The following is a 23,085-nucleotide window of genomic DNA, read 5'->3' as shown; positions in this document are numbered from 1 at the left end:
GTATTTATGAAGATGAACTGGGGTCACGATGACGCTCTGACAAAGGAATAGGTAACACTTTATAATAACTACACCTTATTAATGAACAAAGATTTAATTAATAATGATTCACGCTTAGTAAATGCTTAATAAAGTATAATTTGTCTTCACTTTAGAAAAGATTTAACTAACAGATAACAGCTGCCTGAATTATCATTGCATTGTATTATTAGTAAATCATTCTCTCATAGCTTATTAATGATTAATAAATGCTCAAATGGTTAGTTCATGAGTAATTAAGTATAAAATAATTATGAGTAACTATTTACAGCACAGGCAAATTAAGTGCAAGTTCTAATTAAGGTAGTAATTAAGTAGTTACTAAGCGTAAATCATTATTAATTAAATCTTTGTTCATTATTAATTAAGCCTTTGTTCATGCTTTATTAAGGCTAAATAAGGTGTAGTTATTATAAAGTGTTATGGAATAAAGGGTAAAGGCAGAATAAGCTCAAGCTTCAGCCGACACCTTTTCGGTCTCTGTGTGTTAAATGACTGTGAATTAATGTCAAAATATACCAAAATAAATAAATAAATAAATAACCCTATTCGCACAGGATAAGTCCAACCTGGAGACGTGTGGTAATTTGTAAATTACCGGCCCACGTTTGTGTTACTCGCAGCAGATTCACACGGGACAAACAAAGTCCATAAATTACTGTGTTTTACTGATATGATGAGCATCTGATACATGACGTAACATCAGAGATAAAAACAGGAAGGGCAGTTAGAATAAAGGCGACTGGACCAGGACTAAACCAGGACTAAACCAGGACTAAACTAGGACTAAACCAGGACTAAACCAGGACTAAACTAGGACTAAACCAGGACTAAACCAGGACTAAACAGGACTAAACTAGGACTAAACCAGGACTAAACCAGGACTAAACTAGGACTAAACCAGGACTAAACCAGACTAAACCAGGACTAAACCAGACTAAACTAGACTAAACCAGGACTAAACCAGGACTAAACCAGGACTAAACTAGGACTAAACCAGGACTAAACCAGGACTAAACCAGGACTAAACCAGGACTAAACAGGACTAAACAGGACTAAACCAGGACTAAACAGGACTAAACTAGGACTAAACCAGGACTAAACCAGGACTAAACCAGGACTAAACCAGGACTAAACCAGGACTAAACCAGGACTAAACCAGGACTAAACTAGGACTAAACCAGGACTAAACCAGGACTAAACCAGGACTAAACAGGACTAAACCAGGACTAAACCAGGACTAAACCAGGAAACTAGGACTAAACCAGGACTAAACCAGGACTAAACCAGGTTTAAACCAAATACTAAACCAGGTCTAAACTATGTCTCAAACAGGATTTAACAGGACTAAATCCTGCTGTGTGGACGTGTTTCTTCATCTTCTATCAATAATATTTTTAATTTGGTTCAGTAAAGACTCTGACTTTTTATTTTCTTTTATCAGACAAAACTTCTTATGTGAAGATTTCCTCGTCTTTGTTTCTCTACAACAAATCAAGTAATCCAAAGTAATCAGATTACATTACTCACTTTAACTTAATGGATTCTGTTACAAACTACATGTTGGTGTGTGTAATCTGTAATCTGTAGGGGATTACATTTTAAAAGTAAACTTCCCAACACTGAAACCAGGACTGGACCAGGACTGGACCAGGACTGGACCAGGACTGGACCAGGACTGGATCAGGACTGGACTCAGGACTGGACCAGGACTGGACCAGGACTGGACCAGGACTGGACCAGGACTGGATCAGGACTGGATCAGGACTGGTATAGAACCGAATCGAGACTAAACCAGTGTTGATCTGTGTGAATCGCTCCCTTCCCCCAGTTTTTCATACATGTTTCACACACAAACCTGCACTTTTAACCTGAGCTCTTCTCTTAAACGGAAAACACTCCACTCCACCTTATGATGTCATGTGGTAATACAGGAAGTTCTCCAGTCAGACACACACACACACACACACACACACACACACACACACACACCTGTCTTCCTGTAAAAAAAAAAAAAAAAAAAAAAAAGTACACATAAATAAGAACATTTCTCATCTGTAATGGGGAATAAATGGTCATGTGATCTTGATTTGTTCAGTATTATCATCGTTATCATTGTTGTTATGATGAAATGACGTTCAGGACGAGTTCTGTTTGGCCATTTAACATTTTCAAGCAAAAAATATGTTTAAAGTTTGTGTCATGTGCTGGTTGTGGATGGCTGTTGCCCTCGGGCGTCGTGCCACTGTCCCATGTGGATAATGTTTTTAAACTTCACACACTTTCACTTGAATCATTTGGAGAGTTTCAGCCGTGGAAGTGCCAATCGTGGCGGGTGGCGTCATCTGCCCAAAATAGCGAATGACTAAGAACCATAATATCTCCAAAACTAAAGCAGCACAAATGAAACTTTTTGCAGCACAAAACGGCACAAATGACAGACAACATTTTGTGTCGTTTCAGAGCATTTTGAAGTTTCCTGGACGCTCACTGACCCCAATTTGACCTATAAAAGAAGCGTTTATATCTCCAAAACTACAGCAGCACAAATGAAGTACAAACGAATGATGAATTTTTTTGTAAATTTGTGTTCATTTTCATTCATTTATGCATTTATTTTGGGCAGGTAAAGATTTACATTCATATACAATGGAACAAATAACACAAGTGAAATCATAATAGAAATGAAAATAAGAACAAAAAAATTATTATTATTATTATTATTATTATTATTAGGCCCGAGTGCCATGGTGGTGTAGGACCTACTGTTACTGTTCAGCAGTGTGAAGCCCTGCACACAAACAGAGCGCGAAGCTCTCTCCCCTTTCCAAACACACAGACTGGCACTCATGTCAGTGACTGGTGCCCGCTGACATGGCACGGTGGCATTGCTCATGGGCCGCAACAGCGGCCTAATTGTTATTGTTTGTTGTTATTGTTCCCAAAACGTATGGTGCACTTGACATCGTGCACGATGGAGCCGTGCAGGACTCTGCGCTGTTGGACTCATTACAGAACAAATGAATCTTCAGTTCGTTCCATAAAAAAGGAGGAAAATAACAAAAGGACGACAGCAGCAATAAGTTTTAAGAAGGATGTAAAAAGGATTGTAACTGTCCTGAGAGAAAAGTGTAGAACGTTTGTGCTGAGGGGTTTTACAGACTTAAAACAGATAGAATAATTGTAAAAAATAAAGTCGACTACTTCACAGATTTCACCTATCGCGGGGTATTTTTAGAACGTAACCGGCGCGATAAATTATTATAATAATTTATATATTTATTCAACTACAGGTGTATTTATTGCTCATAAATATCTAGAAAAACAACATTCTGACTGTGAGCGGGGTCGCCTCTCCACAGATCTGACCTGTAACTTGCTCTGGTTCAGTCTCCATGAGAAGATAGAAAAGTTTAACACCGAACTGTGAAACATTCCAGACAAAACCAAAAACCTCCATGGGACGGACGCTCCAGCAGAAAAGTTACACAATGCAGCTTTAAAGTTTGGTCTGGCGGCGTCGGCCCCGAGCGCCCCCCTCCTGCGCACCGGACCTGCCGTTGTAGAATTATGTAATATTCTTTAGAGAGCGGCCCACATTCCGCCGCCATATGTCAAGCCCCATCCGTCAGAGCACAAAGCGTCCACATTGTGTCCGTGTGCGTTTGGCTGCGGCTGAATGGAGTCACTCACGGCTCAGACTTCACCCAACGCCACAGCAGCAGCTTATTATTGGAAACAGAGTAAAATCCCCAAGTGGAAAACAACATGAGGAGGAAACAATACCGCACTGCAGAATGTCATTATTGGCTGTGTCCGAACGTCCGCACTGTTCCCTCGTTAGTGCTCACGCCGTTTATAGTCGAGTCTGACTTTTTATTTTATTTATTTACTCAACATACTCAATCATGGGATTCCATGAAGCTAAAGCAAACGTCTGTCTTATTTGGCCAATCCAGGTTCAATCCAAGCCTCAGTTCTGTCCCAACAAGTGACCAGAAGTGACCTGAGTTGCCGCAGTAACAAACACCTGGACACAAACCAGGTCAGGACCAGACTATAAGACTACGTTCAGTCTGCAGCCTGAAGTGACCCAAATCTGATTTTTTGGCTTCTATGTTCCTGTATCTGATCTTTTAATGACGTCTGAACCACACAGATCCGATTTTTTCAACTATGACCCAGGACACTTGGATCATGTGCTCCTGAAACTGATACATATCTGATCTTTTGACATGTGACTTCAGTCTGAACGGTCAGGTCACTTTCATCCACCTACACGTTATCAACAAGACACAAACGTCACTATTCTGCGCTGAAGTAGGAGAAAATTGTTAATGAACTCTGTGTCACTGAAGTGAAGCACACACTCACCATCTCCACTCACCACAAAACACCACGACCAAAAACCTGGTCCTTCTCCTTCTCAATCTCCTCCTTAAAACAAGTCAGTTGTTCATGTTCTGGCTCCGGTACGAGAGGAACTTTAAAATCTCCAGGTGCTCGATGCTGCGTCCATGTTTGTTCAACTTGTGTAAACACAGAGACGCTCGCTGCGGTTGACGTCGTCGTGTCTCCAGTGTCACATGTGGGACACTTTTGGGCCGTTTAATGTTCACACTGGAGTCACATACAAGTCACATTTAACTGGAAATGTGAACGACCTCGAAAAAACATCGGATTTCACAAAAAAATCAGAATTGAGCGTTAAGCCCTGCAGTCTGAACGTAGACTAACTGACAAGATTATTTTAGCTCTGTCTCCAAGAACGTCCAAAGAAACAGTTTAGTCAAAAGTTTCAGCAGGTGCGTCACGCCTCTGTGTGTGTGATACAGATGAAAAAGTGACTTTTACAGTCCATATGCTCCTACAAACAGGACGTGTGTGTGTGTGTGTGTGTGTGTGTGTGTGTGTGTGTGTGTGTGTGTGTGTGTGTGTGTGTGTGTGGACGCTGCACTCATCACACAAACACAAACCATATCGTTCATTCAGATGATGTTGCACATGTGTCTGTTGTGAGGAGCAGAGCAGCTTTTCCACCCACACAGACGCTGCTTTTGCACTCTGAGGACGACTGGATTCTGTCTGTTTACTTCTTCATCACGTCTTTTCTCTCTCTTCATTTTCTCGTCTCTCTCTCCTTGTCAAACTCAAACACCTCGTGCGGATTAGAGATGCGCGGATTGCAGTTACAGTTGTCCACGGCTAAACCTCGGGTCGGGCGGATGACGTGACGAAAAATAATATTTTAATTAAATTCGGGCGGGTGGTGGTTTAACTATTCAAATTAAAAATATATATATATTACAGCCTATATTGTTAAGTGTTGTGAGATCTGCGTCTTTACTTCTATGTGCAGTGTTTAGAGCGGCGTGTGGCGTGTGGCGTGTGGCGTGAGCGTGACTGAGTGACTGCGTGCGCGCTTCCGAGGCTCGCGCTTCTTGAATGGGCCCGCGGAGTGTACGGGTGTCGATGTTTTACTGTATGTGAAATGAACGGTCAGAAGGTGACCGGAGTGAGTCAGGCAGCAATTACCCTGTTATTTAGTGCATCACGGCAAATAAAACCACGATTCTTGAGCAACAAACTGGCGTGTTTATTGAGCCCACGAGCTCACGGTGAGGCTCCGAACAGGGAGTTAAACCCTGAGCAACGAGCGGCGTTTTGTTACGGACAATTAAGAATGTGAACATGCACGTTGAGCGAATTTTGGAATGAATGACCTATAGAGTTTGCATTTTTATCGAAGCTCTTTAGTTTGTTTGCTGTATGATTGTTCTAAAATCTAAAATCAATGGGCGGATGGCGGCGAGTGCGGTTTTGAAAATTGGTCAAAACCTTGGGTGCAAATGGACAGCGGACGGACGATGAGTTTTGTGTCACGGTTGCGGATGAAAAAATAACCCATCCGCGCATCTCTAGTGCGGATTTGATCGTTTCTTGTTAGGTACATGTGAAAAGTTCCGTTACAGTTTCACTTTTACGCACAGCAGAACTTAAGTTCCGCACGTACGACTGTGCATTGAGAAGAGGTCAGGCAACGTCATTCCCCGGGCAAATGAACCAGTCTCCTCACTCCGGAGCCTCCTCCTCTCTGTCCACGGAGCGACTGAGAGAGGAGGAGGAGCGAACAGGTGAGGAGGAGGAGAACAGGTGAGAACAGGTGAAGAGGAGGAGAACAGGTGAGGAGGGGGAGAACAGGTGAGGAGGAGGAGAACAGGTGAGGAGGAGGAGAACAGGTGAGAGGAGGAGAACAGGTGAGGAGGAGAACAGGTGAGGAGGAGAACAGGTGAAGAGGAGGAGAACAGGTGAGGAGGGGGAGAACAGGTGAAGAGGAGGAGAACAGGTGAGGAGGGGGAGAACAGGTGAGGAGGAGGAGAACAGGTGAGAGGAGGAGAACAGGTGAGGAGGAGGAGAACAGGTGAAGAGGAGAACAGGTGAAGAGGAGGAGAACAGGTGAGGAGGGGGAGAACAGGTGAGGAGGAGAACAGGTGAACAGGTGAGAGGAGGAGAACAGGTGAGGAGGAGGAGAACAGGTGAGGAGGAGGAGAACAGGTGAGAGGAGGAGAACAGGTGAAGAGGAGGAGAACAGGTGAGGAGGAGAACAGGTGAGGAGGAGGAGAACAGGTGAGGAGGGGGAGAACAGGTGAGGAGGGAGAACAGGAGGAGGAGAACAGGTGAAGAGGAGAACAGGTGAAGAGGAGGAGAACAGGTGAGGAGGGGGAGAACAGGTGAGGAGGAGAACAGGTGAGGAGAACAGGTAGAGGAGGAGAACAGGTGAAGAGGAGGAGAACAGGTGAGGAGGGGGAGAACAGGTGAGAGGAGGAGAACAGGTGAGGAGGAGGAGAACAGGTGAGAGAACAGGAGGAGAACAGGTGAGGAGGAGGAGAACAGGTGAGGAGGAGAACAGGTGAGGAGGAGGAGAACAGGTGAGGAGGAGGAGAACAGGTGAGGAGGAGGAGAACAGGTGAAGGACAGAGGAGGAGAACAGGTGAGGAGGAGGAGAACAGTGAGGAGAGGAGAACAGGTGAGGAGGAGGAGAACAGGTGAGGAGGGGGAGAACAGGTGAGGAGGGGGAGAACAGGTGAGGAGGGGGAGAACAGGTGAGGAGGAGGAGAACAGGTGAGGAGGAGGAGAACAGGTGAGGAGGGGGAGAACAGGTGAGGAGGAGGAGAACAGGTGAAGAGGAGGAGAACAGAGTGGAGAGGAGGAGAACAGGTGAGGAGAAGAGGAGGAGAACAGGTGAGGAGGAGAGAACAGGAGGTGAGGAGGGGAGAACAGGTGAGGAGGAGGAGGAGAACAGGTGAGGAGGGGGAGAAACAGGTGAGAGGGAGGAGAACAGGTGAGAGAGGAGGAGAACAGGTGAGGAGGGGAGAACAGTGTGAGGGAGGTGGGGGAGAACAGGTGAGGAGGGGGAGAACAGGTGAGGAGGGGGAGAACAGGTGAGGAGGGGGAGAACAGGTGAGGAGGGGGAGTAGTGTCTTTCCTCTTGCTCCTCAAATCGGAATGACTGAAAAAGTTCTGTGTCCCAAATCAAACTCCATTGCTCTGTTCTTCCCAAAGTCGCCACGAGCACAAACAAAGTGCACCTTAAACTTCAGGCCTGAGTTTAGCTTTGGTCAGACTCAGACGCATTTCTGTCACGGAACGACTTAAGACTTAAGCTAAAGATGGAGTCAATTCAGCTCAGGATTTCAGGATAAACCTGGATTTGTTGAGCCACTTTGATGGAAAACCCCCCGACGTCAAAAACACACAAACAACATAAAATCACACAACACATACGATACACGGGCCACAGAAATCAGACAATCATCAGATTTTGAATTTTAAATGCTACTGAATTTATCACTTTGACATTTTTAACTCTGAAAAAAAGATGTTATTATAATTATTATTATTTTTTATTATTATTTAAATAATTTTTTTATCTGAATTTTAAGTGTGCTTTTTCACAGTTTTCAAATTCAATATAAAAACACCTTTTAAATATTCAGCACAAATATTTTCAAGCCCTTCAAGAGTGTAAAATTCACAGTGAAAAAGATTCGCAGCAAAAAACCAAGATGCCAAATTCAGCTGAATTTTAAATACAGCTGCGTATTTTAATGTTGTTATTCATCATCATCATCATCATCATCTTTATTCCGGACTCATGGTCCATTTTAAAAACAGACAAGTACAAAAGAACCACACCACCTCACCGTGTTTCCACATACTGAACTGAACTTACTGCACTGAGTCTCAGATTTGTGAGTGACATTATTATTTTATTGTCTGATTTGTTCAGTCTGCAGATAAAACTGTACATTAAAATTCTTAGTGCAGCTTGCAGAGTTTTCAAACATCTCAGTCGCACTCGTCCATCTTGGCTCCTCAAAAGCTCCGTAAAGCCTCACTGTAGACACCTGCAGGCTGCACAAACTGACTTTTTTATAATGAGTCCAGAGGTGAGCTGTACAACGGTGAACAATAAGATCTGAACAATAATAACTTTACATCATTTGTACAAGAACCAAACTTATGCATAAGAGGATTTGCCTGAGCACAGAGCGTCCTACATGTCTGTACACATCATCATCATCATCATCATCATCATCATCTGTCATGTTTGCAGTGATGATTTGCCCGAGATATTTAATTTTTGTTTTAACAGACAATTCAACATTTGACAGCCAAAAGTCAGGAAATCTCATGTGCTTTTTTTTTTTATTTTATTTTTTTTTATTTCAAATATACAAAGTAATATACAATGGTATAAACACAAACATTGTTGGAGGCTTAAGTGTTCATATGCTCACAAGGCTCGATCAGCGCAATTAATAACACACATATACATCACAGTGTAAATATATAAATGTGCATATACAACTGTAGAAAATTACTTTTGTTTTCAAGGCTTTGGGATTTGTGCAGTAATTTAGAGAATTTATATAAGAGGACAAAAGGGACTGAAACATGACAAATTTGGGTTTCTGACTAGAAAATTTACAGCAATGAATATGAAACTTTGATAGGATAAGGATTAAATTCAACACATATATTTTTTTAGCAGGAATTTCTTCTTCAAAGACACCAAAAAGGACATGTTTTATATTAAATTGTAGGTTTGTATCAAGCTTTCTATTCACTAACAAAAATATGTCATTCCAAAAGATTTGAGTGTATGAGCATTCCCAAAACATATGGGTGACCGTTTCTTCAACGCTGTGACAGAATGAGCAAAGATGATCTGTGTTTAAGTGAAATTTTGAGATAACAGCGTTAACAGGGTAACATCTATGCAGGATTTTCAGGCAGACCTCACGAGTCTTGTTAGTTACAAAATATTTTCTAGGCAAAAGCCAAACATCATTCCAGTCAATGTCCGTAAATGTATTATTCCAGACAAAAACAGAAGCTGGTCTACTAATAGATTCTCTTGTGATAAGTTCTCTTATACATTTGTTATTTGTTTTAGAGCTTAAAAACGGGGCAGAGTTACCAATAAACAGCTCTGTTTTAGTTGTGTCGTCATTAGAAAAATCTCATGTGCTTATCTCCTTTGGTCCTACAGATCATGACCAGACTCTTGGTTGCTTTATACTTTATATCCTGCTCCACACTGTGAGCTGAAAAGATGTTCAGAAAAGTGTCTGGTCTGTGGAAAAGTGTCCGGTCTGATTATAGCCCAGGACGTCGCGGCTCTCATCACGTTCTCGGCGTCTGTTTGGGGAAGTGAGGTGGGCTCGGACCGCAGGGACAGGGTCACTCCTCCTGACCCCACATACCAACCGCTATTTCAGGCCCGAGCAAGTGCAGCTAACTCGACTCATCTGGTCAACAACAACCAGCCGCTCAGAGCCACGTGGGCCACACTCGCTTGTTTTCATACTGACACTGGTGCTGGCACAAGGGTCCTGCCACGAGACCACATTTTACCAGAGGATAAACTTAGACTTACACTTAGACAAACTTTATTGATCCACAAGGGAAATTATTTGGACAATAATTTGGACAAGATAGACAAGCACATCCAGGGAAAAGTTGATTGACAAAAATTGTGCACTGCAGTTTTTTTGGAGCTCACATTTTTATTAATGACACCACAATGTGACGTTTCTTCACACCAAAGAAGAAGAGCTTCACTCCAAAACGTCACATTGTGGTCTCATTAAAATAAAAATTTGGAATCTCCAATTTTGCTGCGCCCACTGCAGGACAGATCTGTTTTTTCTTATGATACTAAAATTTCAAACTTTATTTTGTTACTCAATGTCGACTCGATGCTGAATACTGATTCCAATAAACAAACAAAACAAAAACAAAAAACGATGGGCAGGATTGATCCACAGGAAGAACCAATAAGGAGACATTTGTCTGTCTAAGAAATCCTCCCGAGTTTACAGAGAACAAAATCCCGATCCCTCACTCAACCTCAGTTATGAGTTTAAAAAGTCAACACCAAAGTGAAAGGCTTTTTGTTTTGTCGTCGCTCCACATACAAAATGTTCTCTGTAAACTCAGGAGGATTTCTTAGGCAGCCAAATGTTTCCTTTTTGGTTCTTCCTGTGGATCAATCCTGCCCATCACCTTCACCTTTCACTATTTTTCAATTCCATTGGGAAGAAAAACTGTTTGAACGGAGGTTTGAGTCACACACATCTGATTCACTTTTGCATTTATGGAGTTCACAAACACATTTCTCGAGTCATTTTTCCGTTGTTAGGATCCAACAACCACACAATTACGATGTCCGAATCCCAAAACTAAAATATGACAATATCAGAACCAGAAACAAAAGTGATATGGTTCAAAAGACTTGAAAAGATCGACTTGACAATAGACACATCCCACTGGGAAAACAAACAAATCAATCAAATCCTTCCCAGTGTGGATTGCGCGATGACCGATAGTCCAAAATTCGTGATGCATGTATTACTTTCTCAATCCAGGCGAGCTCCTCCCACCCGTGTGATGTTTGTAGCGTGCACGGCCTAGAGCGTTTGGACCAATCAGAGTTCATGTTAAATGTTAAAAAGTTTATGTTATGAAAATAGAAAAGAATCCTACAAAATCTGACCTTTGTGAAAGAACACGGGCCGTTGGAATTCCCAGAAAATGCATTGTGCTCTATGGGAAAATTCTTTCTGGGCCCAAGCTGCAGTACCTGGAGCGGCCACTAGTCTGTCTGACGCCGGGACAGAGGGGGAGGGGCTTATCCAGGTTTTATTATAGATCCATGGTTACAATATTTTACAATAACAAAGAGTAAAACATATAAAAAATGGTAGTGATGCTTCTAAATAAGTCGCTGTGGTGTCAAATATTAACAGTATCAGGGCAGTTTGAGGAGAGTAGCAGCCCTCAGGACAAAAGCGTCTCTCCTCCGCGTCCTGCAGCGTCACACTCAGCCTCTAGGGGGAGTCTCAACCGAAAAGCCCTCGTCTCAATCTGCTCTGTTCTGTGTGTTCCAGGCGTGACCATGAGCGTGATCCTGGACCTGTCCTACACCGTGAGCATCTGGATCTCCGCTGCCGTGGCCATCACCTACACTCTGCTGGGAGGACTCTACTCTGTGGCCTACACCGACATCATCCAGCTCGTGCTCATCTTCATCAGTCTGGTGAGCCTCACCCCACCAAGCTCACGAGGGTTATAGAGGTTATAGAAGCGGACTAAATATCAAAATATAAACCCCAGGATGATGTAGAGCAAGTTAATATGAACATTTTAAGACCAAAATGAGCAGTTAGAGAGAGAAGGGACGACAATCGTTGGCAAACTGTGAAGAGATTTAGAATTCCTTACGAAACATGTCAGAAAACTAGTCAAGAGCGCATTAATCGAGACCAAGACCAGGCCGAGACAGAGACAATACTGAGACTTTTAAATCCTGAAAACGAGACAAAACCAAGACTCTTAAAGATTGAGACCAAGACAAGATCAAGATCTGAGGGTCGAGACCAGGACAAGACCAAAACCTCTGAGGTTTAAGACCAAGACAAGACCAAGACTTTCAAAGTTTGAGACTGAGACAGGACCAAGACTTTTAAAGATCGAGACCAAGACAAGATCAAGACCTCTGAGGGTCGAGACCAGGACAAGACTAAAAACTTTTAAAGTCTGAGACTGAGACAAGATCAAGACTTTTAAAGGTTGAAACTGAGACAAGATCAAGACTTTTAAAGGTTGAGGCCAAGATAAGACCAAGACCTCTGAGAATCAAGACCAAGACAAGACCAAGACTTTCAAAGTTTGCGACCACGATAAAACCGAGACTTTCAAAGTTTGAGACGGAGACAAGACCAAGACAAAACCAAGACCACGGCCCATTGAGACCAAACCGAGATAAGCTTTGTAATTTTCAACATTTATGTTATTTGTATTTTACTGTTATTTTGGCACATGTGTATCAAACGAGTGCACGAGCCTCAGTGAATCACCCAGTTTATTCCCAACAGCAGCAGCCATAATGAAATATAATAAAAAAAACAAAAACAAGACCAAGTCCAAATGCACTTGAGTCTGAGACAAGACCAAGACTGATTCTTCAGTCCGCTTCAGTCTGCTTTAGTGTACTTCAGTCTGCTTTAGTGTAGTTTAGTGTACTTCAGTCTGCTTTAGTGTACTTTAGTGTACTTTAGTGTACTTTGAGTGTACTTTGGTGTACTTTGGTGTTAGTGTACTTTAGTGTACTTTAGTGTACTTCAGTCTGCTTTAGTGTACTTTAGTGTACTTTGTGTACTTTGGTGTACTTTTGGTGTACTTTAGTGTACTTTAGTGTACTTTGGTGTACTTTAGTGTACTTTAGTGTACTTCAGTCTGCTTTAGTGTACTTTAGTGTACTTTGGTGTACTTTGGTGTACTTTAGTGTACTTTAGTGTACTTTGGTGTACTTTAGTGTACTTTAGTGTACTTTAGTGTACTTTAGTGTTGTACTTTTTAGTACTTTAGTGTACTTTGGTGTACTTTAGGTGTACTTTAGTGTACTTTAGTGTACTTTGGTGTACTTTAGTGTACTTTAGTGTACTTCAGTCTGCTTTAGTGTACTTTAGTGTACTTTGGTGTACTTTGGTGTACTTTAGTGTACTTTAGTGTACTTTGGTGTACTTTAGTGTACTTTAGTGTACTTCAGTCTGCTTTAGTGTACTTTAGTGTACTTTGGTGTACTTTGGTGTACTTTAGGTGTACTTTAGTGTACTTTAGTGTACTTTGGTGTACTTTAGTGTACTTTAGTGTACTTTAGTGTACTTAGTCTGCTTTAGTGTACTTTAGTGTACTTTGGTGTTTTGGTGTACTTTAGTGTACTTTAGTGTACTTTGGTGTACTTTAGTGTACTTTAGTGTACTTTAGTGTACTTCAGTCTGCTTTAGTGTACTTTAGTGTACTTTGGTGTATTTTGGTGTACTTTAGTGTACTTTAGTGTACTTTGGTGTACTTTAGTGTACTTTAGTGTACTTTAGTGTACTTTAGTGTACTTTGGTGTACTTTGGTGTACTTTAGTGTACTTTAGTGGTGTACTTTGGTGTACTTTAGTGTACTTTAGTGTACTTTAGTGTACTTCAGTCTGCTTTAGTGTACTTTAGTGTACTTTGGTGTACTTTAGGTGTACTTTAGTGTACTTTAGTGTACTTTGGTGTACTTTAGTGTACTTTAGTGTACTTTAGTGTACTTCAGTCTGCTTTAGTGTACTTTAGTGTACTTTGGTGTACTTTGGTGTACTTTAGTGTACTTTAGTGTACTTTTGGTGTACTACTTTAGTGTACTTTAGTGTACTTTAGTGTACTTTGGTGTACTTTGGTGTACTTTAGTGTACTTTAGTGTACTTTAGTGTACTTTGTGTACTTTAGTGTACTTTGTGTACTTTGGTGTACTTTGGTGTACTTTAGTGTACTTAGTGTACTTTTGTAGTGTACTTTGGTGTACTTTAGTGTACTTTAGTGTACTTTAGTGTACTTTGGTGTACTTTGGTGTACTTTGGTGTACTTTAGTGTACTTTAGTGTACTTAGTGTACTTTAGTGTACTTTTTTAGTGTACTTTAGTGTACTTTTGTACTTTAGTGTACTACTTTGGTGTACTTTGGTGTACTTTAGTGTACTTTAGTGTACTTTGTACTTTAGTGTACTTTAGTGTACTTTGGTGTACTTTGTGTACTTTAGTGTACTTTGGTGTACTTTAGTGTACTTTAGTGTACTTTAGTGTACTTTGGTGTACTTTGGTGTACTTTAGTGTACTTTAGTGTACTTTGGTGTACTTTAGTGTACTTTAGTGTACTTTGGTGTACTTTAGTGTACTTTAGTGTACTTTAGTGTACTTTAGTGTACTTTAGTGTACTTTAGTGTACTTTAGTGTACTTTGGTGTACTTTAGTGTACTTTGGTGTACTTTAGTGTACTTTAGTGTACTTTAGTGTACTTTGGTGTACTTTGGTGTACTTTGGTGTACTTTAGTGTACTTTAGTGTACTTTAGTGTACTTTGTACTTTGTGTACTTTGTACTTGTACTTTAGTGTACTTTTGTACTTTGGTGTACTTTGTTTACTTTGGTGTACTTTAGTGTACTTTAGTGTACTTTGGTGTACTTTGGTGTACTTTAGTGTACTTTAGTGTACTTTGGTGTACTTCCGTCTGCTCCTTTCATTGTCAGACTCTGCACAGTTCACTTCCTCTTTGTGTTTCTAATCTCTTGAATCTCATCTGAGTAAAATCTGCTTCGTTGCTGAACTCTGGTCTGAGAAACTGTGAAAGTTTTGGGGACAGATCTTTTTGTGTCTGACGAGGTTCAAACGAAGAGCAGATTCAAATCGTCCAGTCATTCTGTCTGACCTGAATGAGTGTGCAGCCCAAGGGCACGTGGGAACCGAAGCCAATCTACACCAAAAATAGGATGTAAAAGTTCGTTTGGTTACAGTAGAATCTGTACCCACGAGACACTGCGTCACGATGTTTAGTTTCATTAACACATGTTTGAGTAACGTTTTGTTATTAGTCTGTCTACATTACAAAGCTCTGTTCCACCTTGTGATGTCATCAAGTGGTAGTTTTCAAGTGAACGGCAACAACTTTTACCTTTAGTTCAGTAGAGATCGGCAATTCGAAGGCAGAAATTATCCAAATGATTTTAGTGAAGGTGTATGGAGTTTCAAAACACAGTGGAGCACTTCCTGTATTACCTCATGACATCACAAGGTGGAACGGAGTGTTTTCGGTTTGAGAGAAGAACTCAGCCTAAATATGAATGCAGAGTTTGTGTGTTAAACATGTGTCAGTGAAACAAACTCCAGGTCTGTTTATGATGAGGAAACTATTTTACAACAGATATTTTTGAGCTTTAAAACCACCTGTAATTGAATAAATGTGAACTGGAGCTGTTTAATGTCACATTATGGAACATTTCAGGCAATTTCATAGGCAGTCTAGCGCCACCTAGTGCCTTCACTCAATTTAATTTCTCTCCAGCGACTAGGTCAGGAATCAGAATACACTAGACGATTTGCAAAAACCCCAGAAGTGTGAGATTGGGCACCAGCCAATCAGAGAAGAGACAGACATTCTGTGTTGTCAACGATTCCCGAGATCGAGGATTTAAAGGTTGTATGGAGGATTTTTTTTTGTTTCAAACTGTCAGTCAAAGATTAAAATACCATTACAGAGACGCAGCAGCTTTGTAATTATGATGACCAAAAAAAAAAAGAACGAGAATCTATCAACTGTGGACGTGTTGAGGCCAGATAAACATCAGCCAATAGAAAACGAGGCTCCCTCATTTTCTATTGGCTGTTAGGTTGTCAATCAAACTCCCTAGTATAATTGACTTGTTGGAGCGCGGGGATTACGTGGTTTACGCAGCGGTTCTTAAAGGCTTTTTCGAACTGTCGCTTCCTCGCATTTCGCACAAAGTTTGTCGCGACGGCGGACGAGAATCCACGACCGGTTCGCAGCAAAAGAAAGTCGGTTTTTGAGGTCGCTGAAAAAAGAAGAGAAGGGGAAAAGGAGCAAAGCCAAACTGAGGTGATTCTTGGAGATCTCGTCCAGCGATGGCGCGAATGAAGCAGACGGAGGGTATAAAAACTGACACGTTGGTCGCTGAATTACTTCTAGACAGGAAACTTCAACAGTAATTCTGAACACGCACAAGGACTGTCGCTGTATTTCTCTTCCCTTAAAAAAATCCTCTATACAACCTTTAAAGCCAGAACAAAGAGAATGTTTGGTGAATTTTATCAAGGGGAAAGACGTTATTGTTCTTCTTCCTACAGGATTGGGTGCATTACATACGTCAGGACTAGGGATGGGCATGATTAGTCGATAATTGATCATTAAGAATTTCATCGATTACGTTCATTTTAATCGACAAACCAAATGTATGTTGCTGTGTGTATCGTGACCAAACAGGTGTGTACATGTGTCTCTGCATCAGAAGGAGCGAGACACAAACAGTCGGTCAATCAACGTGCCGAACGATGACTTGTACAAGAAATTTCACACTTTCCGTTGCGTTGGGACAAGTGTGAGTCCATGTGCACAGTGGATAAAGCAGCACATATGTTTCTGTGTCCAGTGGGAAAAAGTTTTTCCAGGTGAGAGTCGCTCAATGTGGATGACGAGGCCCCGCCCCCCTCCCCCCGTACGCTGTCCTGGTTTCGACAAAGGCAAATATGATCACACTAACCTGTATTCACCTGAGTCATGTCTTTTAATCCGACAAAAATTGAACCACATCAGCGACACAAGAGCTGTTTTTTTTATCTTCGCTTAGTTTATGCAAATTAGTGATGTGGTTTTAAGTTTCATTTCTGTGAGATTTGCGCAAAACTGAATTAAACACATAATCTCAAAAGGGCTGAGTCGTTACGGTTTATATGTCGTAAAGTTGATGTAAAAGTCAAACTGCAAGAAGTGAGTCGCCGACAGCTAACGTGAACTAACAGACTCGATTTATTAGCAGGAACGAGTGACGTTAACTCCCTCAGGGTTCGGTCAGAGGGTTGAGTTCTTTGAGATATGGATGTCACTCTAGTGAGTTTATGGAGCCTGTCCCAAATGTCGTTCTACAGACTGTATACGGGATTCATTTGGGTCTGGTCAAGTGGTAACAGAGGGAAACAGGGGCAGATTTTTGACATTCAAATGTCTCTTATTCAGAAACTAGAGGAACTATTGAAATAAGTAAAGTATCAGAATGTAGGAAAGAGTTACACTCCAACAGGGTCAAGTTAAACCTGTGAGATTCTTTCAAGTTGTTGACAAAAAATTTAAAAAACTCATGTCGGTAACAGGATAAGGCAATTTGAAATTTGATAAATATGGTACAAGATTAGGTTGAAAAACTTTTTGACTCATGAGATTTTTTATGAAGAAAGGTTCATGGTAACGGAGGGAAAAGTAACGGAGGGAAAATTGTGCAAACAAGTAGAAGGTGCAGGATTTTACATCATTTGTGGCTTTTTTCTAAATACTTTAATATTACTTCAAAATGAATGGAAACTATTTCTATAAAATATGTCAGTTCTTCCAAGCAAATTTTTATCATTTTAAATACTTTTTTTTTTTTTTAAATCATGTACCTTCATCATCAGTTTAAAGATGGAATAACACAAGATATGATGAAATACAAACATTTATTTACATGATTTTTGGGTCTTTGAAATTTGGGAAAAAATTTTTGTTCCATGTTTCATACATGGTCTGTTTAAAACAGATGGAACTTTAGAACCAAAAATGGTCCAGAAAACAGGTCAACAGTTTGATAAACTAGAGTACATATGTATCTGTTCAATACATTTTTATATCAGATGAATTAACTTGAATTTTTGGCCTTGTTGTTTACTTCTACTTGACCGGGCTCAGAATTGAACAAAATAAACATTAAACTTTCTCGGGCATCCATATTTTCCCCTTAAAACCCTGACAGCCGTTGTGTTTACTGGTGTGTATGTCGTGTCTGACCTTGTCGCTGTCTCCTCAGTGGTTGTGCGTGCCCTTCTCCATGATGAGTCCTGCAGTGTTGGACATCACGCAGACGGCCTATAACTTCACCTACCAGAACCCGTGGGTGGGCTCGCTGGACGGGGACCGGGCCTGGAGGTGGATCGATAACTTCCTGCTACTGGTACGGTGGATATTTCAGAACAGTTACACACATTTACACACTGCGAAAAAACGTCACGATATGAACACTTAAATCTATCAGAAAATGACTTAAAAGTAGTGAAATGATCTGTTCATGCAGCAAGGTCATTTTTGTTTTTTTCTTTTTTGCATCAACAACTCAAAAAAAATTGTTTCTTTTTTTTTTTTTTTTTTTTTTGCACAAACAGCTCTTTTTTTTGCTGTTGACTTTGCTGGGGAAAAAAATGATGCCCTCAGCTAAAATGAATTGGGGAAGATGAGTCTCAAACCCCATTTTCCCACATCCTCAAACCCAACGCCTTACCTCATGAGTTTATCTCTCCACAAATTCACGTGTGCTGAACTTTGGCATTTAAACTAATATTCTGGGAAAACACGCTCTGGAGTGTTTGATTTTAGATGTTTTTTTTCCATCAGCCACATCAACAGTAAAAAATTAATTAATTAAATAAATAAGGCGAGGCAAGTTTATTTGTACAGCACAATTCGTACACAAAGTAATTCAAAGTGCTTTACAGAATAAGAAATACATTAAAATTAGAATCATAATAAAAACAAATCAAAACCTAAAGATTAAAATTTAAAAAAGAGAGACATAAATTGGAGAGAAGAGTGAGGAATGAAAACCTTTCAGTTATATGCACAGTCAAACAGAAATTTTTTGAGCCTGGAAATAACTGTTTGTGCAAAAAAAAAAAAAGTCAAGAAACGTTTTTTAAGTTGGTCCAAAAATATTATATATATTTTTTAAAGGCAAGAATTATTATTATTATTATTATTATTATTATTATTGTTATATTTATTTATGTATTTATTTATTTTTTATTTTAATTATTTTTTTATTTTTTTGTTGAGTTGTTGGTGAAAAAAAATGATGTGCCTCTTTTTTTTTTTCTTGCTTGCCGCTCAGGGCTTCCGTAGTTTAGTTCTTACTGCACTATGAACAGAAAACAGCTCAGATTATTTACTAGATAGAATTGTTACTCAGAGTATTATCAGAATTTGACACTGAGGATCATTTTGAGTTCCTGAAACGGTCACACTCTCCCTGAAGTGTTGGTCCTGCTCCAGCCCTGACCGCCGTTGTTCTCCCCGTGGTCTCTCTCTGTGCAGGGTTTGGGAAACCTGGGTCTGCAGAACTTCCACCAGAGGACGCTGTCGGCCACCTCCTCGTCCACGGCCAAGATCACCTGCTTCGCCGCAGCCTTCATCGTCCCCACGCTGGGCATCCCTCCCATCCTGCTGGGGGCGGTCGCTGCATCCACAAGTAATTCAACATTTACAGTTTTTACACGATTGCTTGAACCTCTACGGAACCTTTTTAAAGGGCTCGGATTACGCAATTTTCTGATCTGTTATAATGCCGTCTCCTCGTCACAAACAGAACTGGAGTTGTGTTTTGTTTCATCCACATGTTTTTAAGTTTAACGCACAAACTCTGCACATTTAGACTGAGTTCTTCTCCCAATTAGAAAACAGAAACACGGTAAATGCTGCACTGTGTTTTTAAACTCCACACACCTTCACCTTATCTGCGTGAAGTTGGCCCCCCATCAAAAGCAAACCTCCAAAAACTATGTCAATCTTTTATGCTTCGTTTGAGCTGCAAAAATGTCCATTATTTTTGGCCGATGACGTCACCCTGCCCCGAGAAAAAATTAAAATGTGCTAAAAAATTGCAAACTATTACATCAATTCTTTTTGTTTTGGCACACACTGGCACACACACCGGCAGTTTGGGCAGATGTCGAAATCCCGAACTGTGGGACTTCTTCGAAACACCGCACAAAACGGGAAGCAGCTATTTCTGAAGCTGTGGTTTGTACCAACGCATGAATCAGACCGAGGACAGAGGAACGACGACCAAAGTCTGAACGGACAACAACCACTCAGCACTCAGACACGAGAAAACAAAGTGTCCCTGTGTGTGTCTGACAGTGTTGGGAAGTTTACTTTTAAAATGTAATCCCCTAAAGATTACAGATTACACACACCAGAATGTAGTTTGTAACGTAATCCATTAAATTACTTAAAAGTGAGTAATGTAATCTGAATACTTTGGATTACTTGATTTGTTGTAGAGAAGCAAAGACCCGGACATCTGAACATAAGATGTTTTGTCTGATAAAAGAAAATAATAAAAAGCCCAGATTTTACTGAACCAAATTAAAAATATTATAGATAGAAGACGAGGAGACACGTCCACACGGTTTATGGTTTAGTCCTGTTAAATCCTGTTTTAGTCCTGTTTTAGACCTGGTTTAGACCTGGTTTTAGTCCTGGTTTAGAGCTAGTTTAGATCTGGTTTTAGACCTGGTTTTAGACCCAGTTTTAGACCTGGTTTAGACCTGGTTTTAGTCCTGGTTTAGAGCTAGTTTAGACCTGGTTTAGATCTGGTTTTAAACCTGGTTTAGACCTGGTTTTAGTCCTGGTTTAGATCTGGTTTAGATCTGGTATTAGGCCTGGCTTAGACCTGGTTTAGATCTAGTTTAGACCTAGTTTAGACCTGGTTTTAGACCCGGTTTTAGACCTAGTTTAGACCTGGTTTTAGACCCGGTTTTAGACCTAGTTTAGACCTGGTTTAGACCTGTTTTAGATCTAGTTTAGATCTAGTTTAAACCTAGTTTAGACCTAGTTAGGCCTGGTTTTAGACCTGGTTTTAGTCCTGGTTTAGTCTTGGTTTAGTCCTGGTTTAGACCTAGTTTAGACCTGGTTTTAGACCTGGTTTAGATCTAGTTTAGATCTAGTTTAAACTTAGTTTAGACCTAGTTAGGCCTGGTTTTAGACCTGGTTTAGATCTAGTTTAGATCTAGTTTAGACCTGATTTTAGTCCTGGTTTTAGACCTGGTTTAGATCTAGTTTAGACCTGGTTTAGACCTGGTTTTAGTCCTGGTTTAGTCTTGGTTTAGTCCTGGTTTAGACCTGGTTTTAGACCTGGTTTAGACCCTGTTGGAGTGTAACTCTTTCCTACATTCTGATACTTTACTTATTTCAATAGTTCCTCTAGTTTCTGAATAAGAGACATTTGAAAGTCAAAAATCTGCCCGTTTCGACGAGGAAACATGAGGTGAGATGAGAAAACAGATCTAGTGTGATGTGGCGCTTTAAGAGAGGGATTATGTTCAGTATAGAGCAGATTAACTAAAGAGAAAAAAAACAACATGATTTTCCTGAGGACTTTAAACATTTGCATTGAGTTCACGCTGCACATTCTATACTCATCCGGAGGCATTAATATTTGAAGCGGCTGAAATCTGAAGCCACAAACTAATCCAAGAATCTGGTGCATTTCAGAAGAGGTTTGTGGAGCTCAGAGCGGCTTTTAGACACGGGGAGGGCATCTGACACCAGAGTAACAGATTACATGTACCAGAGTTATGTAATCAGAGTACAAATTATGAGTAACTGTATTCAGTTACAGTTACTGTTTCAGTGAGTGGTAATTGGATTACAGTTACTTTGTTGAAATAAATGGATTACACAGAGGGATTTAACTGTTTTCACATTTTGGGCTAAACCAGGACTAAACCAGGTCTAAACCAGGTCTAAACCAGGACTAAACAAGGACTAAAACCAAGTCTAAAACAGGTCTAAAACCAGGTCCAAACTAGATCTAAACCAGGACTAAACCAGGTCTAAAACAGGTCTAAAACCAGGTCCAAACTAGATCTAAACCAGGACTATAACCAGGTCTAAAACAGGTCTAAAACCAGATCTAAACCAGGACTAAACCAGGTCTAAACCAGGACTAAACAAGGACTAAAACCAAGTCTAAATTAGGTCTAAACCAGGTCTAAACCAGGACTAAAACCAGGTCTAAACAAGATCTAAACCAGGTCTAAATCAGGACTAAACCAGGACTAAACCACGTCTAAAACCAGGTTTAAAACAGGACTAAATCCTGCTGTGTGGACGTGTCTCTTCGTTTTCTATCAATAATATTTTTAATTTGGTTCAGTAAAGTCTGGACTTTTTATTTTCTTTTAGCAGAAAAAACATCTTCTGTGAATATTTCCTCGTCTTTGCTTCTCTACAGCAAATCAAGTAATCCAAAGTATTCAGATTACATTACTCACTTTAAGTAATTTAATGGATTCTGTTACAAACTACATTTTGGTGTATGTAATCTGTAATCTGTAGGGGATTACATTTTAAAAGTAAACTTCCCAACACTAACTACTAGACACATGATTTCCGCTGGTTTATTTGAGGTTGGGAGTTAAGATTTGGTGTGTTTGTGTTTGTGTTTGTGTTTGTTCGCGCAGACTGGAACCTGACGGCGTACGGGCCTCTGTCTCCGGTGGAGCGAGGGGAAACCGGTCTGATCCTGCCCATCGTGCTGCAGTACCTCACCCCCTACTACATCTCCATCATCGGCATCGGGGCCGTGGCCGCCGCCGTGATGTCGTCCACAGACTCCGCCCTCCTGTCCGCCGCCTCCATCTTCACCTCCAACATCTACAAGAACATCCTCCGGCCTCAGGTGGGTGCACACGGACACACACACGGACACACACACACACACACACGCACACGGCACACACACACACACACACACACACACACGGACACACACACACACACACACACGGACACACACACACACGGACACACACACACACGGACACACACACGCAGACACACACACACGACACACACACGGACACACACACACACACACGACACACACACACGGACACACACACACGGACACACACACACACACACACACGGACACACACACGCAGACGGACACACACACACACGGACACACACACGCAGACACACACAGACACGCACACGGACACACACACGGACACACACACACACACACACGGACACACACACACACACGGACACACACACACACAGACACACACACGCAGACACACACAACACACACACACACACGACACACACACGCAGACACACA

At 41.0% G+C, this 23,085-nt stretch overlaps 1 protein-coding gene across 1 annotated transcript in view; it reads left to right on the top strand.

Annotated features, from left to right (window-relative positions):
• LOC110166987 (high-affinity choline transporter 1-like) overlaps nucleotides 1-23,085 on the top strand; it is a 92,077-nt gene that overhangs the window by 61,494 nt on the left and 7,498 nt on the right. Inside the window, exons 5-8 of the mRNA XM_055162921.1 lie at nucleotides 11,496-11,644; nucleotides 17,989-18,132; nucleotides 19,266-19,419; nucleotides 22,418-22,635. Of these exons, the coding sequence (XP_055018896.1) occupies nucleotides 11,496-11,644; nucleotides 17,989-18,132; nucleotides 19,266-19,419; nucleotides 22,418-22,635 (665 nt within the window). The remainder of the gene's footprint in view (nucleotides 1-11,495; nucleotides 11,645-17,988; nucleotides 18,133-19,265; nucleotides 19,420-22,417; nucleotides 22,636-23,085) is intronic.

The sequence above is a fragment of the Boleophthalmus pectinirostris genome, unplaced genomic scaffold (genome assembly GCF_026225935.1).
Source record: "Boleophthalmus pectinirostris isolate CB_2022bp ecotype Guang Dong unplaced genomic scaffold, ASM2622593v1 HiC_scaffold_5, whole genome shotgun sequence".
NCBI classification, from domain to species: domain Eukaryota; kingdom Metazoa; phylum Chordata; class Actinopteri; order Gobiiformes; family Gobiidae; genus Boleophthalmus; species Boleophthalmus pectinirostris.
Note: the sequence above shows the minus strand (reverse complement) of the source record. Positions and strands in the feature narration are given on the sequence as shown.